The 18044-nt window shown below is 45.4% G+C and overlaps 1 protein-coding gene across 41 annotated transcripts in view; it reads left to right on the forward strand.

Moving 5' to 3' along the window:
- ST7L (suppression of tumorigenicity 7 like) overlaps positions 1-18044 on the forward strand; it is a 102863-nt gene that overhangs the window by 5952 nt on the left and 78867 nt on the right. For 31 of the 41 annotated variants that reach the window (XR_008669515.1, XR_010131563.1, XR_008669516.2 and 28 more), the window contains 2 exons: positions 3167-3329; positions 16230-16284. Coding sequence is in view for 35 of the 41 variants with exons in the window: in XM_019019480.4 (XP_018875025.1) it covers positions 3167-3329; positions 16230-16284 (218 nt within the window). In the remaining 6 variants the exon portion in view is untranslated. Of the gene's footprint in view, positions 1-1079; positions 1267-3166; positions 3330-16229; positions 16285-18044 lie in introns of all 41 variants that reach the window. The other 10 variants (XM_055355059.2, XM_055355043.2, XM_055355053.2 and 7 more) reach the window with 2 other exon arrangements.

Raw genomic sequence — 18044 nt, forward strand, 5'->3', positions numbered from 1 at the left:
ATAAAATTTTGAATCTTAACTCTGCCACTTACTAGCTGATAATTTTGGGCAAGCTACATAAACTGTCTAAGCTATAATTTCCTCATTTATAAGAGGGGGATAACTTATATATATGATGTCTAAAACCTTGTAAAAAACTTTTTGTGGCCAGGTGTGGTGTCTCGTGTCTGTACTACCAACACTGTGGGAGGCTGAGGCAGGAGGACTGCTTGTGGCCAGGAGTTCAAGAGCAGCCTGGACAAATGAACAAGATCTGGTCTCTGTATAAAATTTAAAAAATTTAGCGCATTGTGGTGGCGCATTCCTGTAGTCCCAGCTACTTCAGAGACTGAGGTGGGAGGATTGCTGGAGCCCAGGAAATCGTGGCTGTAGTGAGCTGTGATCATGCTACTGCACTCCAGCCCGGGCAACAGAGTGGACCTTGTCTCAACAACAAAACAACAACAACAAAAACCCAAAAAAACCTTTTGTTACTCTTTATAAAACCGCATTTTAAATATACACAAATTAGGAAATTCAAGTAACATTTTAAAGGTTAAACTGTATTATTACCCTTGCAATGTTGATGGGTTTTTATTAGCAAAGGTTGTTGTGTTTATAATTTCTTTTACCACCTGGATTTAACAAACTTGTATATACATATAATCACATATACATGTATAAAGAGATATATTTATGAATCAGTCTAGTGTAATGGTTGGAAGCTCCGAAGTCAGGCAAACCTGAATAAGAATCCCAGCTCTGCCAGTTACCAGTGATGTGAACTGTTATTTAAATTTGGAATGTGTGTCCTCATCTCTAAAATCAGTTGTTATAAAAATTAAATGACATAATGCATGTCAAGGACTTGGCATAATGCGTGGCTCATAGAAAGCTTTTGATAAGTATTTGCAGTTATTATTACCATTGTTCATTTGTGTTAAAAAGTTGACTCAAACGTTGAAAAAAGCCACTAACTTCATACTCATTCATTAGAAAACCTACCTGCACTTTGTATGGTGAAGGGAAGTGTGTTGTTGTTGCCCTTGATGGTACTTATCTTTTCTTTTCTTTTTTTTTTTTTTTTTTTTTCGAAACAGGGTTTTACTCTGTCACCCAGGCTGGAGTGAAGTGGTACAATCACAGCTCACAGCAGCCTTGACCTGCTGAACTCAAGCAATCCTCCCACCTCAGCCTCCCAAGTAGCTGGGACTACAGGCACACACCCTCACACCTGGCTCATTTTTTTTACGTTTTGTAGAGATGGGGTCTCACTATGTTGTCCAGGTTAGTCTCAAATTCCCAGCCTCAAGTGATCCTCCCACCTCAGCCTCCCAAAGTGTTGGGATTATAGGCATGAGCCACCTTGCCTGGCCCTATCCAATTTTCTTAGCCAAGATTTATTCAATATAAACCTTTTCTGTCACATGAACAATTTCTGCTTGTGTAAAGAAGTTTTATCTCACTTAGTAAAATATATGGTAGAAGTTAAACCATGGCCTCATTTGGTGGTAATTCTTGCTAACTTAAGAGTGAGCAGAGATACCATTTTAGACTGAGCATAAAACATTAGTGACATGATAGAAAAAATGCTGCACCATGATTTTCTCACACTTTCCTATAAACGTTGTGGCATGTGGTCAGCGGGCCACAACATTACTATACTTTTGGCACCTATGTAGCATATTTGTTCTGTTACTTACTGAAGCAAAAAAATAACATTCCTACAGATTTGAAAACGCTGATTTTTTTGTGATGGGTTCTGTTTGTGGTCATAGTAAAATAGTTTTCAAAAATATTATAATCTGGCCGGTCATGGTAGCTTACACCCATAATCCTAGCACTTTGTGAGGCCAAGGAGGGCAGAGCGTTTAAGCCCAGGAGTTTGAGACCAGCCTGGGCAACATGGCACAACCTTGTCCCTACAAAAAATATAAAAATTAGCTGGGCATGGTGGCACATGCCTGTAGTCCTAGCTACATGGGAGGCTGAGGTGGGATGATCACCTGAGCCCAGGGAGGTCACTGAGCTGTGATCATGCCATGTACTCCAGCCTGGTGACAGAGTGGGATCCTATCTCAAAAAATTTTTAAAAAAGGAAATAAAAAGATTAAAATCTCTTAGTTGTGCATATGCTTTGTTTATTCTTTAAAGTAATACATGTATCCACTACATTTGGCAGAAGACTAGTCTGTCAGGTGACTTTTTTTTTTTTTTTTTTGAGACAGGGTCTCACTCTATTGCCCTGGCTGGAGTGCAGTGGTGCAATCTCAGCTCACTGCAGCCTTGACGTCCTTGGGCTCAAGAGATCCTCCCACTTCAACTTCCTGAGTAGATGGAACTGCAGCCATGCACCACCTCACCCAGCTAATATTTTATTTTTATATTTTTCTGTAGAGATGAGGTCTCACTATTTTGTCCAGGCTGGTCTAGAATTCTTGGGCTCAAGCGATTCTTCTTGAGGATCCCTCTTTTGGGACTTCTCGGCCTCCCAAAGTGCTGGAATTACAGACGTGAACCACCGTGTCTGGCCTGGTTTCTCTTTTTATATCAGTGATAAACCATGGAAACAGAAAGAAATGAATATCCTGATTTTTAAATGGTTCAGTATGGGAATCAACTTGACTCTTAACCTTTATTAATAATTTTGCCAAATACCAGAGTAGTACTTTTTGCTTCAGAAAGCACTTTCTTATAATTCTTGTTAACCACATTTAGCTGAGGCTCTGAGATGTTAAGAGATTAAGTGACTTGCCCACAGCACACAGCTAATAAATGACTGATTTGGGAGTAAAACATGGGCATGCTGATCCTAGTCTAGTCTGTTCATCTACTATGCTTATTATTTGAAAACTGTTTATGCTGCAGATAGAATAAAATGACAATGTAACTTAACAGAGTTAAATTACTTATAGATTAAAATGCTTCTTACTGTTTTTAATGCTTTATTACATATGCCTAGTTTTGCTTAAGCTTGTCTAAATTTTATGACGGAACTATAAAAAAGGTATTTCACTTTTACGTGACATGTTATTGGTGAATCTTGTGTTTGTATGGTTTTTTCTTTTTGAAAGGAGAGTGCATTTAAAATGCTGAATTGAACAGGACATCTTGAGAGAATGTTTTAATTTGAGCTCATGTATCTGCTGATCGATTCTAAGTGGAAGATATTTTCTGTTTGTCATAGATATTTGAATGGTGGTACTTCCATAAGCATGGCACATCTTTTATTGAGCAAGTATCTGTAAGCCATTTGCAACCACTGATGGGAGGAACAGAGAGCAGCATTTCAGAACCAGGTTCTCCTTCGAGGAACAGAGAAAATGAATCCAGCAGACAGAATTTGTCAGGTGACTACTTTTCTAATGTGTTTTCAGAGCTGTGTATTTAAGATTGAGTTTGGCTCTGGGAGATAGAAAACTCAAAACAGCAGAGTGCTGTGGTGTGCATGTTTGTGTTTCCCCCAAAATTCTAATCACCAATGTGATGTTACGAGGTAGGGTCTTTGGGAGGTGATCAGGTCATGAGGGCAGTGCCTTCAGGGATGTGATTAATGCCCTTATGAGAGACCCCAGAGAGCTGCTTGCCACTTCTACCGTGGGAGGACACCACGAGAAGGCGCCGTCTGTGAACCAGAAAGCAGACCCTCACCAGACACCAAATCTGTTGGTACCTTGGTCATAGACTTCCCAGCCTCCAGAACTGTTAAAAATAAATTTATACTGTTTATAATCTACCCAGTTTGTGGTATTTTGTTATAGCAGTCCAAATGGACCAAGACACAGAAATTTGTCTTTCATGTTAATATAGTTAGTCCATGGCTAGTATGGAAAACAATAATCATCAGATACCCAGACCCCTTCTATTTTGTTAGCCTCCATCTCCAAATGTAGTTTTTACTTTGTAGTGTAAGACTGTTGCCCTTGCTTCAGCCATCATATCCACATTCCAATCAGTAGGAAGGAAAGAAATCCGGGGTAAGGTCACTCCTTCCCTCTACTCCACCCCACAGAAGCCAAGGACTGTTCTCAGAAATGTTACATACTATTTCACCTTACTTCCTACTGGTCAGGTCTGTTTCATATGGCCATTACTAGCTATAAGGAAGGCTAGAAATTTTCATCATTTTCTCAGTGTATATATATATATGCCCAGCAAATCAGGGAATCTTATGACTAATAAAGGAGAGAACAGAAACAGCCATCTCTGCCAAGAGAGAAAAGTAGGAAAAAAAATTTTTTTTCAGTATACTTAAAAAGGCATCAAAGTCTCAGCTCTTCATGGATGGATATTCCATTGTCATACTTTTATTGTAGACTGTTCCTCTATTTGTGTCGAGTAATCGCGAATTTATTTATTTATTTAGTTAGAGACAGAATCTTGTCTGTTGCCAGGCTGGAGTGCAGTGATGCGATCTCAGCTCACTGCAACCTCTGCTTCCCAGGTTCAAGTGATTCTCCTGCCTCAGCCTCCCGAGTAGCTGGGACTACAGGCATGCACCACCATGCCTGGCTAATATTTTGTATTTTTAGTAGAGATGGGGTTTCGCCATATTGGCCAGGATGGTCTCAATCTCTTGACCTCATGATCTGCCCACCTTGGCCTCCTAAAGTGCTGGGATTACAGGCGTGAGCCACCATACCCAGCATTTTTTTTTTTTTTTTTTTTTTTTTTTTTGAGACGAAGTCTCTAGCCCAGGCTAGAGTGCAGTGGCGTGATCTCAGCTCACTGCGACCTCCGCCTCCTGGATTCAAGCGATTCTCCTTCCTCAGCCTCCCAAGTAGCTGAAATAACAGGCATGTACCACTGCACCCAGCTAATTTTTGTATTTTTAGTAGAGATGGGTTTCACCATGTTGGCCAGGCTGGTCTTGAACTCCCGACCTCAGGTGATCTGTCTGCCTCGGCTTCCCAAAGTGCTAGGATTACAGGCGTGAGCCACTGAGCCTGGCCAGCTAGAAAGCGAATATTTTTAATGATATATAATTAGGAAAGGAAAATTTACAAAGCCAAATGCAATTATTATTATTATTATTTTAATAGAGATGAGGTCTCACTGTTGCCCAGGCTGGTCTCGAACTCCTGGGCTCAAGTGATCCTCCCACCTCAGCCTCCCAAAATGTTGGAATTACAGGTGTGAGCCATCGCGTCTGGTCCAAAATGAATATTTTGGATTATTGTTCCTTTCACTGGGATAGGTAATAACCATATAGTAATAATACAAATGAGTTAATTCCATAATATTCCAAATGTCTCATTTGTTCAATAGCTTAACCACTAGAGTTATGATAGTTTAGTAGAAAAATACTGCCTGAGTGCAACTGGTGGCACTTTTTAGATTTGGTCAAAATCCCTGAGGAAGCACCATTTAAGTGGAGTCCTGAAGTCTGACTAGGAATAGTGGTGTGGGGTTGGCAGCCATTCAAGAGTACAAGAAGGAATAATGGTCATTTCCTTTCCTGTTCTTTCTTTTTCATAAAATAATTACAGAACCCCTAAGAGTAAGGCATATTAAGATGAATACGATACAGATATGTCCTCATGAAGCTCAGCGTTCAATATATAAATAATTATAGCAATAGCACATGATGTGATTTTATTTTCCATTGTAAGACTGAGTATGCCATTAATAATGAGAGTGAAGATAACCTTAAGAACATTTCATTTTGGTAGAGGATACAGATATAAATAAATTGACAGTAAAAGAGTATGGTTAACTGCTTTTATAGAGTATCTTATATATGATACTCTATAAAGATACATGGTGTCTTATATAAGATACTATGGTGACAGAAAAGAAAGAGTGGTCAGTTATTCTTGGAGGGAGGGCCGCAAAATATTTCACAGAGGAAATACTTGAATTGGATCTCAAAGTGAGTTAAAAGCTGGGCACAGTGGCCCAAACCTATAATTCTAGTGCTTTAGGAGGCTGAGGTAAGGGGATCACTTGAGACAAGGAGTTTGAGACCAGCCTGGGCAACATAGCAAGACCCCCATCTCTACAAAAAATAAAAAAATCAGTTGGGCACAGTAATACGCACCTGTAGTTCCAGCTACTTGGGAGGCTGAGGCAGGAGGATCACTTGAGCCCAGGAGTTTGAGGCTGCAGTGAGCTATGACTGTGCCACTGCACTCCAGCCTGAGTGACAGAGCAAGACCCTCCAAGGGGGAAAAAATTTTTTTTAAGTGAATTAAAGCATGCTTTTGTTCAATTTTTTTCTCCCTGGATAACTTTATCTTATTCAATAATATTAGCTACCACAGACATATATGCTGAGGGGAACCAATTTTAAATTTTTACCCCCAAGTTCTCTTAAACTCTAGACCTACATTTCTAACTCTTTGCTAGAATTTTCCACCTTTAATGGCCCTAACCACCCTGAACTCCATCCAAAATGAAACTAATTGTCTTCTTCCATAGTTCTTCCTCTATAATTCTAAAATCTTCTAATGGCGTCGAATTCCCATTTTAGAAATCTTTGGGGTTTTTTTTAGTTTATATCATTTATATTTCCCCTGTTTTCTCCAATCAACCCCAAATTGTATTCCCCCTTAAAAATCATCTTGACTCCATTCTGCCTTCTTTTTTATTTTTCTTAGATGGAGTTTCACTCTTGTTGCCCAGGCTGGAGTGCAATGTCACAATCTTGGCTCACTGCAACCTCCACCTCCCGGGTTCAAGCGATTCTCCTGCCCCAGCCTCCCGAGTAGCTGGGATTACAGGCACCTGCCACCATGCCAGAGTAATTTTTGTATTTTTAGTAGAGATGGGTTTTCGCCATGTTGGCCAGACTGGTCTCAAACCCCTAACCTCAGATGATTCATCCACCTCGGCCTCCCAAAGTGCTGGGATTACAGGCATGAGCCACCAGGCCTGGCCCATTCTGTCTTCTTTTCTTTCAACATTCATAGCCCCATATCTAGGCCCTTAAACATCTCTTCCCTGGGCTATTGCTATAGTATCCTAAGTGGTTTCCCTTCCTCTTACACTTCCCCTTCTAGTACATACTGTCTCCTTACTAGGTAAAAAAAAAAAGTGGTTCTCAAACTTTTTAGACTAAGAAATCCTTTACATTCTTAAAAAATTATCCAGGACCTCAAAGAGCCTTTGTTTAAATGTGGATTATATCCATCAATATTTATCATATTAGAAATTAAAGCAGGAAATTTAAAAATATTTTTAATAGTAGTAAATCCATTACATGTTAACATGTTGTAGACTGAAATGTGTCCCCCAAAATTCACATGTTGAAACTCTAACCTCTAATGTAACTGTATTAGGAGCTAGGATTTTTAGGAGATAATCAAGGTTGAGGGGATCCTAATCTGATAGTATTGATGGATTTGTAAGAAGAAGAAGAGAGGGATTGCTGTCTCTCTGCCATGCAAAGACACAGTGAGAAGACTGCTCTCTGAAGGCCAGGAGGAGAGCCCTCACCAGAGTCCAGCCATTCTAGTACCTTGATCTTGGACTTCCAACCTTCAGATTGTGAGAAAATAAATTTCTGTTGTTAAGCCACTCAGCATATGATACTTTGTTATGGCAACCTGAGCTGACTAACTCAGATTTTGTTACGAAGAAGTGGGGTGCCACTGTAACAAACACCTAAATATGTGGAAACAGCTTTGGAGCTGGGTAATGAGTTGAGGCTGGAAGAGTTTTGAGGTACAAACTTGAAATATGGATAAGGACAGTTTGGTGAGGTCTCAAGTGGAAATGAGGAACATGTGGTTGGGAACTGGAGGAAAGGTGGTCCTTGTATAAAGTGGAAAAGAACTGGCTGAACTGTATTCTAGCATTTTGGGGAGAGTAGAACTTGAGAGCAATGACATTGGATATTTAGCTGAGGAGATTTCTAAGCAAAGTGGCACAACTTGGTTTCTTCTGACTGCTTATAGTGAAATGTGAAAGGAAAGAGATGAATAGGAGAAGCACTTGTTAAGCAAAAAGGAACCACAACTTGAAGATTTGGAAATTCTCAGCCTATCCATTTTATAAAATACATGAGAAAACTTGCTCTGAAGACAATAGTAGGGATGTGGTTGAACAACTATTTGATATCACGTGTGCACTTCATGGACTTAGTCATCTTAGTAGAAGCCAGGAACAGAGTTGAGTTTACACGAGCAAACACACTACCAGTTTGAACTAAAAGGGACAGGGAAGGTGGGACAGAATGAAGGAAGGCTGTTAGACTTTTTGGATTCTACAGGACCAGACCATAGAGCTGTTCAATTGTGAACATGTACTGAGTTCAAAGAAAAGGAAGAATGATTAAACCCAGGACTGCCACTCCCAGTACAGGCCCAGAGGGCAAGGCTGTTTCCTCCTTGGTTTCAAAGGGTGAGGCTGCCTTTCCAGTTTCTGGGGCCAGGCCACCCTCACACAGAACTGCATGGGTGGGGCTGTACCACAGAGATATGGGGGTGACACTGCCACCCCAGTAGGCCTGGAGGGCAGAGTATCAAGCCAAAAAGAATTCTCAAGCTTTTTCTCTTTTTTTTTTTTTTTTTTTTGAGACGGAGTCTTGCTCTGTTGCCCAGGCTGGAGTGCAGTGGCACGATCTCGACTCACTGAAACCTCTGCCTCCTGGGTTCAAGTGATTCTCCTGCCTCAGCCTACTGAGTAGCTGGGATTACAGGCATGCGCCACCACGCCCGGCTAATTTTGTATTTTTAGTAGAGACGGGTTTTCTCCACGTTGGTCAGGCTGGTCTGGAACTCCCAACCTCAGGTGATCTGCCTGTCTTGGCCTCCCAAAGTGCTGGGATTACAGGCATGAGCCACCACACCTGGCCTCTTTTTGTTGTTGTTGTTGAGATGGAGTCTCACTCTGTCGCCCAGGCTAGAGTGCAGGAGCGCAATCTCGGCTTACTGCAACCTCTGCTGCCTGGGATCAGGTGATTCTCCTGCCTCAGCCTCCCGAGTAGCTGGGATTACGGGCACCTGCCACTGCACCCAGCTAATTTTTTTGTAGTTTTTAGTAGAGATGGGGTTTCATCATCTTGGCCAGGCTGGTCTTGAACTTCTCATCTCTTGATCCACCCGCCTTGGTCTCCCAAAGTGCTGGGATTATAGGTGTGAGCTACCGCGCCCGGCCTTTTTTTTTTTTTTTTTTTGGAGCCGGAGTTTCACTCTTGCTGCCCAGGCTGGAATGCAATGGCGTGATCTCTGCTCACTGCAACCTCTGCCTCCTGGGTTCAAGTGATTCTCCTGCCTCAGCCTCCCGAGTAGCTGGGATTACAGGCATGCACCACCACGCCCAGCTATTTTTTTTGTATTTTAGTAGAGATGGGGTTTCACCATGTTGGCCAGGCTGGTCTTGAACACCTGACCTCAGGTGATCCACCCGCCTTGGCCTCCCAAAGTGCTAGGATTACAGGCATGAGCCACCACGCCCAGTCTTTTTTTTTTTTTTTTAAGAGAGACAAGGCCTCACTATGTTGCTCAAGCTGGGGTCTTGAACTCCTGGGCTCAAGTGATCCTCCTGCCTCAGCCTCCTGAGTAGCTGGGATTACAGGCATGTGCCATTGTGCCTGGCATTCAAGCTTTAAGATGTAATGGAATTTGCCTTGCTAGGTTTTGGACTTGGTAACCATTACCCCTTCCTTCCTTTTGATTTTTTTCATTTGAGAATGGGGATGTCTATCCTATGTCTGCCCACCATCATACTGTATATTGGGAGCACATAACTTGTCTGGTTCCATAGGTTCACTTCTGGAGAGGAATTGAGTCTAAGAATGAATTGTACCTTGAGCCTCCCCTGTGTCTGATTCAGATAATATTTAGATGAAACTTTGGCCTTTAGATTTTAGAATTGATGCTGGAATGAGTTAAGACTTTTGGGGGAGAATTGATGTATTTTTATTTATTTATTTTGTGATGAAGTCTCGCTCTGTTGCCTAGGCTAAAGTATAGTGGCACCATTTCGGCTCACTGCAACCTCTGCCTTCCAAGTTCAAGCGATTCTTGTGCCTCAGCCTCCCAGGTAGCTGAGATTACAAGCATGCGCCACCATACCTAGCTAATTTTTTGTATTTTTAGTAGAGACAGGATTTCACTGTGTTGACTAGGCTGGTCTCAAACTCATGACCTCAAGTGATCTGCCCACTTTGGCCTCCCAAAGTGCTGGGATTACAGGCGTGAGCCACTGTGCCCAGCCGAATTAATGTATTGTATATGAAAGAAAGACATGAATTTTGGGGGGCCAGGGCCAGAATGCTGTAGACTGAATTGTGTTCCCCAAAATTCATATTTTGAACCCCTAATTCCCCATATGACTATTGAAAATAGGGCTTCAGGTGGTAATTAAGATAAAATAGAGTGGAAACCTGATAAGACAGGAAGGCCTTATAATAATAATAAGAGATACCAGAGCTCTCTCTTCCTTGTGAGAACACAGCAAGAACTCAGTTTCACCAGAACTCAGCCGTGCTGGTACCCTGCAGGTACCCTGATCTCAGACTTCTAGCCTCTAGAATTGTGAGAAAATAAATTTCTGTTAAGCCACACAGTCAATGGTATTTTGTTATGGCAGCCTGAGCTATACACACATTGTGAAAAATGTATTTCCCACAACAAGAAAAAGTTCAGTTAGTAGAAGACAGCTTATTCTCCATTGTCTATTGTGAAATGGTGTTTGATTGAAGTTTATGAAGAAAACCTGGCTTCACACAGATGTGTAATTGGAAAGGGGAGGAGTATTTTAATAATCTCAGAAAATTGTGGATACCTTTTTTTGACACTACACTAAAACTTTGTATGAGTACTCTTCTGAAAGTTTAGTTGCAGTGTAAAATCTGAACTTTGCATGCTCTGTTATGTGAAAATCTATTGGTATATCTTAACATTTTGAATGGATCTTTTACCGATGCATAATTTTATATCACACATTGGTTGTTTGGAAAATACTTGTTCACTGAGTTATGCATACCATATCCATATCATGATCCATCTTATTGCATAATACGAAAAAACTCATTTGTTAATATTCTCACAGAAAAGTCTTTATTGTGAAATTTGCCAGGCTCACAGTAGCAGACATACATTTTTAAAAATTTCAGTATGTACTTGAAAGCTCAAATTTTATCACTGGCAGCAAATACTTTCATTTTCTTCCTTTTTCTTGACAGACTCAGTTCATTTTTAAGAAAATATCTGCCAGGGGCTGGGCACGGTGGCTCATGCCTATAATCCCAGCAGTTTGGGAGGCTGAGACGGGCAGATCACGAGGTCAGCAGATCAAGACCATCCTGGCTAAGATGGCGAAACCCCATCTCTACTAAAAATACAAAAAAATTAGCCGGGTGTGGTGGTGGGTGCACCTGTAGTCCCAGCTACTCGGGAGGCTGAGGCAGGAGAATGGCGTGAACCTGGGAGGCAGAGCATGCAGTGAACCGAGATCGCGCCACTGCACTCCAGCCTGGGCGACAGAGAGAGACTCCGTCTCAAAAAAAAAAAAAAAAAAGAAAGAAAGAAAATATCTGCCAGGTACCCATCTAAATAACCGTAAGTTTGTGTGTGGCTCTTTCAAATAAAAGTGGCGTTTCATTACAAAAGGGGCCAGTTCTCACAAACAATTGCTTTACTAGAGACAACCATCATACCTGCTATAATGTTTAAAAGAAATTTGCCTTATTTTTACTGTAAGGATGTGGAAGTGAAGAATCCAATGACTTCTAGTACAGTTTGGTGTCATTGTCTTGACTCATGCTAATGTACTAGCAATTTTACCCATCATTGACTTTTCATCACCCATTCAATTTTGTAGGACGAGTAAGACAAGTGAGGCAGGTGCCTGATGTACAAAATTTAAGGACACCCTTACTCTCAGGGTCATGCAACTGAGTTCAAGTAAACACATTTAAAAAGGCAAATAATGTCTTAGAATTTATTTTGAAGAATTGTTACTTTGCAGTTCCATGAATCATTCTTTGAGAACTGCTGATCTAAACAAAGATTTGATATTTGTTATTTTTCTGCTTATAAACCTTTGATGACCAAGGATAATATCTAAACTCTTTACTATAGTACATAACGGTCCTTCATCAATTTCTTACAGTCTATTTTCTTTTCTTTTCTTTTCTTTTTTTTTTTTTGAGATGGAGTTTTGCTCTTGTTGCCCAGGCTGGAATGCAATGGTGCGATCTCCATCCACTGCAACCTCCGCCTCCCAGGTTTAAGCAATTCTTCTGTCTCACTCTCAGCCTCCTGAGTACCTGGGATTACAGGCACGCACCACCATGCCCAGCTAATTTTGTATTTTTAGTAGAGATGGAGTTTTATTATGTTGGCTAGGCTGGTCTTCAACTACTGACCTCAGGTGATCTGCCCACCTTGGCCTCCCAAAGTGCTGGGATTACAGACGTGAGCTACCATGCCCGGCCTCTTCCAGTCTATTTTCTAACCCCATTTACAGTTCTCTCTCACACTCCTTACCCTGTACTCTAGCTTAACCATGCTGTATGGTTTTATGACACTTCCTCTGCTTCAGATGTTCTTCATTTTGCAAACTTATTCTCATTTTTTACAGTGATTCAACGTCAGTTCAAATATCACCACCTTTCTAAAGCCTTCCCTGATTTCCCCAGAACAAATTTAATCACTTCTTTTTTTTTCTCTTAGAACAAAACGTGTCTGGCCAGGCGCGGTGGCTCACACCTGTAATCCCAGCACTTTGGGAGGCCAAGGTGGGCGGATCACGAGGTCAGGAGATTGAGACCATCCTGACTAACATGGTGAAACCCTGTCTCTACTAAAAATACAAAAAATTAGCCGGGTGTGGTGGCAGGCAGGTGCCTGTCGTCTCAGCTACTCAGGAGGCTGAGGCCAGAGAATGGCGTGAACCCGGGAGATGGAGCTTGCAGTGAGCCGAGATTGCGCCACTGTACTCCAGCCTGGGTGACAGAGCGAGACTGTGTCTCAAAAAAAAAAACAAAACAAAACATGTCTGTTGTTACAGAGTTCAGGCCATTTACATGACTACTCTCATACTATATTTAATTCAGTTAAGCAAGTCAGTTCTAGATGCTGTGTTGGTTCTAGGAATAGAAAAATGAGCGAAGTTTTAAAACTTCATATTTTAAAGGGGAAACAAAACAAAGCAGATAATCACATTGTAATATGGTAAGTGCTATAACTGAATTATGAACCAAATACTATGGAGACAGAAATAAGGAAATGACTAGATTTAATTCTGTTTTTTGAAAGCATGCTTTATTCATCTTTGTACCGTCTGTGGCTAGCACTGTGATTAGCCTACAGTGGGTAGACAATAGATATTGGTTAAATGAAGATTTTTTTTTTTAATTGATCATTCTTGGGTGTTTCTCACACGGGGATTTGGCAGGGTCATAGGACAATAGTGGAGGGAAGGTCAGCAGATAAACAAGTGAACAAAGGTCTCTGGTTTTCCTAGGCAGAGGACCCTGCGGCCTTCCGCAGTGTTTGTGTCCCTGGGTATTTGAGATTAGGGAGTGGTGATGACTCTTAAGGAGCATGCTGCCTTCAAGCATCTGTTTAACAAAGCACATCTTGCACCGCCCTTAATCCATTTAACCCTGAGTGGACACAGCACATGTTTCAGAGAGCACAGGGTTGGGGGTAAGGTCACAGATAAACAGGATCCCAAGGCCGAAGAATTTTTCTTAGTACAGAACAAAATGAAAAGATTCCCATGTCTACTTTTTTCTACACAGACACGGCAACTATCCGATTTCTCAATCTTTGCCCCACCTTTCCCCCCTTTCTGTTCCACAAAACCGCCATTGTCATCATGGCCCATTCTCAATGAGCTGTTGGGTACACCTCCCAGACGGGGTGGCGGCCGGTCAGAGGGGCTCCTCACTTCCCAGTAGGGGCGGCCGGGCAGAGGCGCCCCTCACCTCCCGGACGGGGTGGCTGGCTGGGCGGGGGGCTGATCCCCCCACCTCCATCTCGGACGGGGCGGCTGGCCGGGCGGGGGCTGACCCCCCCACCTCCCTCCCGGATGGGGCGGCTGGCCGGGCAGAGGGGCTCCTCACTTCCCAGTAGGGGCGGCCAGGCAGAGGCGCCCCTCACCTCCTGGACGGGGCGGCTGGCCCGGCCTGGGGCTGACCCCCCAACCTCCCTCCTGGACGGGGCGGCTGGCCGGGCAGAGGAGCTCCTCACTTCCCAGTAGGGGCGGCCGGGCAGAGGCACCCCTCACCTCCCGGACGGGGCGGCTGGCCGGGTGGGGGGCTGACCCCCCCCACCTCCCTCCTGGATGGGGCGGCTGGCTGGGCGGGGGGCTGACCCCTCCACCTCCCTCCCGGACGGGGCGGCTGGCCGGGCAGAGGGGCTCCTCACTTCCCAGTAGGGGCGGCTGGGCAGAGGCGCCCCTCACCTCCCGGACGGGGCTGCTGGCTGGGCGGGGGGCTGCCCCCCCCACCTCCCTCCCGGACGGGTTGGCTGGCCAGGCGTGGGGCTGACCCCCCCACCTCCCTCCCGGACGGGGCGGCTGGCCGGGTGGGGGGCTGACCCCCCCCACCTCCCTCCCGGACGGGGCGGCTGGCCGGGCAGAGGGGCTCCTCACTTCCCAGTAGGGGCGGCTGGGCAGAGGCGCCCCTCACCTCCTGGACGGGGCCTGGACGGGGCGGCTGGCTGGGCAGAGGGGCTCCTTACTTCCCAGTAGGGGCAGCTGGGCAGAGGCGCCCCTCACCTCCCGGACGGGGCGGCTGGCCGGGCAGGGGGCTGCCCCCCCCACCTCCCTCCCGGACGGGGCGGCTGGCCGGGCGCGGGGCTGACCCCCCCACCTCCCTCCCGGACGGGGCGGCTGGCCGGGCGGGGGGCTGACCCCCCCCACCTCCCTCCTGGACGGGGCGGCTGGCCGGGCGGGGGGCTGACCCCCCCCACCTCCCTCCCGGGCGGGGGGCTGACCCCCCCCACCTCCCTCCCGGACGGGGCGGCTGGCCAGGCAGAGGGGCTCCTCACTTCCCAGTAGGGGCGGCTGGGCAGAGGCGCCCCTCACCTCCCGGACGGGGCGGCTGGCCGGGCGGGGGGCTGACCCCCCCACCTCCCTCCCGGACGGGGCGGCTGGCTGGGCAGAGGGGCTCCTTACTTCCCAGTAGGGGCGGCTGGGCAGAGGCACCCCTCACCTCCCGGACGGGGCGGCTGGCCGGGCGTGGGGCTGACCCCCCCACCTCCCTCCCGGAAGGGGCGGCTGGCCGGGTGGGGGGCTGACCCCCCCATCTCCGTCCCAGACGGGGTGGCTGGTCGGGCGGGGGCTGACCCCCCCCCACCTCCCTCCCGGACGGGGCGGCTAGCTGGGCGGGGGGCTGACCCCCCTCCACCTCCCTCCCGGACGGGGTGGCTGCCGGGCGGAGACGCTCCTCACTTCCCAGACGGGGTGGTTGCCGGGCGGAGGGGCTCCTCACTTCTCAGATGGGGCGGTTGCCAGTTGGAGGGTCTCCTCACTTCTCAGACAGGGCGGCCGGGCAGAGAAGCTCCTCACCTCCCAGACGGGGTTGCGGCCGGGCGGAGGCGCTCCTCACATCCCAGACGGGGCGGCGGGGCAGAGGCGCTCCCCACATCTCAGACGATGGGTGGCCGGGCAGAGATGCTCCTCACTTCCTAGATGGGATGGTGGCCGGGAAGAGGCGCTCCTCACTTCCTAGTTGGGATGGCGGCCCGTCAGAGACGCTCCTCACTTTCCAGACTGGGCAGCCAGGCAGAGGGGCTCCTCACGTCCCAGACGATGGGCGGCCAGGCAGAGACGCTCCTCACTTCCCAGACGGGGTGGCGGCCGGGCGGAGGCTGCACTCTCGGCACTTTGGGAGGCCAAGGCAGGCGGCTGGGAGGTGCAGGTTGTAGCAAGCCGAGATCACGCCACTGCACTCCAGCCTGGGCACCATTGAGCACTGAGTGAACCAGACTCCGTCTGCAATCCCGGCACCTCGGGAGACCGAGGCTGGCGGATCACTCGCGGTTAGGAGGTGGAGACCATCCCAGCCAACACAGCGAAACCCCGTATCCACCAAAAAAATACGAAAACCAGTCAGGCATGGCGGCACGCGCCTGCAATCGCAGGCACTCGGCAGGCTGAGGCAGGAGAATCAGGCAGCGAGGTTGCAGTGAGCCGAGTTGGCCCCAGTACAGTCCAGCTTCGGCTCGGCATCAGAGGGAGACCATGGAAAGAGAGGGAGACGGAGACCGTGGGAGAGGGAGAGGGAGAGGGAGAGCAAATGAAGATTTTAAAGTGTCTCTTTTTCCCCCTTTTTCTCCCTTGTTTTTCAGAATGGAAGGTATGGAGAAACCCTCTAAATCTTTTCAGAGGAGCAGAATATAGGAGGTATTACATTTTGCTTTCAGTATAAGTAGGGCATTGGTTTTAGAGTAAAGGTATTTACAAAATCATTTGTCTTTATAAATATATCGCAGCTCTTCTAGTAGAAGATACTGGTCTATGATAAAGTAAAATGATTAGTCCACAGTTTATTTGGCAGCATCTTCACTGTGTTTACTTTTTTTTTTAATTAAAATTTTTTAGAGATAGAGTCTTGCTCTGTCACTCAGGCTGGAGTGCAGTAGCACGATCATAGCTAGCTGCAGCCTTGAGCTCCTGGGCTCAAGCAGTTCTCCTGCCTCAGCCTCCCAAGTAGCTGGGACTATAGGCACATGCCACCGCATCCAGCTAATTTTTTTTTTTAAGTGAAAGCCAGTTTATTAAGAAAGTAAAGGAATAAAAGAATCGCTACTCCATAGGCAGAGACCACATCCAGCTAATTTTTTAAAATTTTTGGTAGAGGCTGGGTGCAGTGGCTCATGCGTGTAATCCCAGCACTTTGGGAGGTCAAGGTGGGCAGATCACTTGAGGTCAGGAGTTCAAGACCAGCCTGGCCAACATCGTGAAACCCCGTCTCTACTAAAACAAAAATTAGCTGGACGTGGAGGAAGACACCTGTAATCCCAGCTACTTGGGAGGCTGAGGCAGGAGAATCACTTGAACCCAGGAGGCAATGGTTGCAGTGGGCTGAGATGACGCCATTGCACTCCAGCCCAGGCGACAAGAGCAAAACTCCATCTCAAAAAAAAAAATTTTTTTGGCAGACAGGGGTCTTGCTATGTTGCCAAGGTTGGTCCCAAACTTCTGGGCCCAGGTAATACTCCTGCCTTGGCCTTCCAAATCACTGGAATTACAGGCATGAGCCACCACACATAGCCTGTGTTTAATTTGATAATCATAAAAAACATTACATCAAACTATATGTTTGTGATATGTATAAGTATATATTAGGCCCCTGGTTTATAATCCATATAAGTATTTGTGATATGTATAAGTATACATTGTATACATTTAAGTATGTATTAGGCCCCTGGTTTATAAAAAGCCTTTTTCAAAGAATTTGTGACATTAAGAAAAAATTACCAGTGTCAGCATATTCCTGTGCATGAGTGCTAAATTTCAAAATTTGAGGATGCATTAGAAAATATCACTCTGAATGTAAATTGTGCAACAGTAGAGGGACTATATATTGACTTCATATTGCCGCTTCCTATTTTCACTACTGTGTCCATTTCTCTTCTGGTTTTTAACTCTAAATGAGAAAACATCTTTTGAAACTTATGAGCAGAGATACTTTACTTTTATTTTGAGGAGTGCTGCATTTTACCTAGAAGTAGAATGGGGCATGTTATTTAACTTATTGAATAAGAAACATTATGTTTGTACCATGTACAGGCACTGTGCAAAATGATGGAGATACAAATATAACTAAGCAATAATTCCTATGCTTAAAGACATGATAGTGTAAGATAGTGACATTCTGTGAAGTGAAAGCTAGGCTTTTATGAAAGATGCCATTAGCCTGTGTTAAGGGATACCTGTAAGAAACAGGTCCTTGAATCTCTTACTGTGTTTAATCAAAGTTTGAGGCTATTTGTTGTATTATACAGTATCCATTTCCTGAAGATCTTGAAAAGGTGTGTGTGTGTGTGTGTGTGTGTATACACACATCCACATATATATATATATTTTTGTTTGTTTGTTTGTTTTGAGGCTGAGTCTCTCTCTGTCACCCAGGCTGGAGTGCAGTGGTATGATCTTGGTTC

The sequence above is a fragment of the Gorilla gorilla genome, chromosome 1, assembly GCF_029281585.2.
Source record: "Gorilla gorilla gorilla isolate KB3781 chromosome 1, NHGRI_mGorGor1-v2.1_pri, whole genome shotgun sequence".
NCBI classification, from domain to species: domain Eukaryota; kingdom Metazoa; phylum Chordata; class Mammalia; order Primates; family Hominidae; genus Gorilla; species Gorilla gorilla.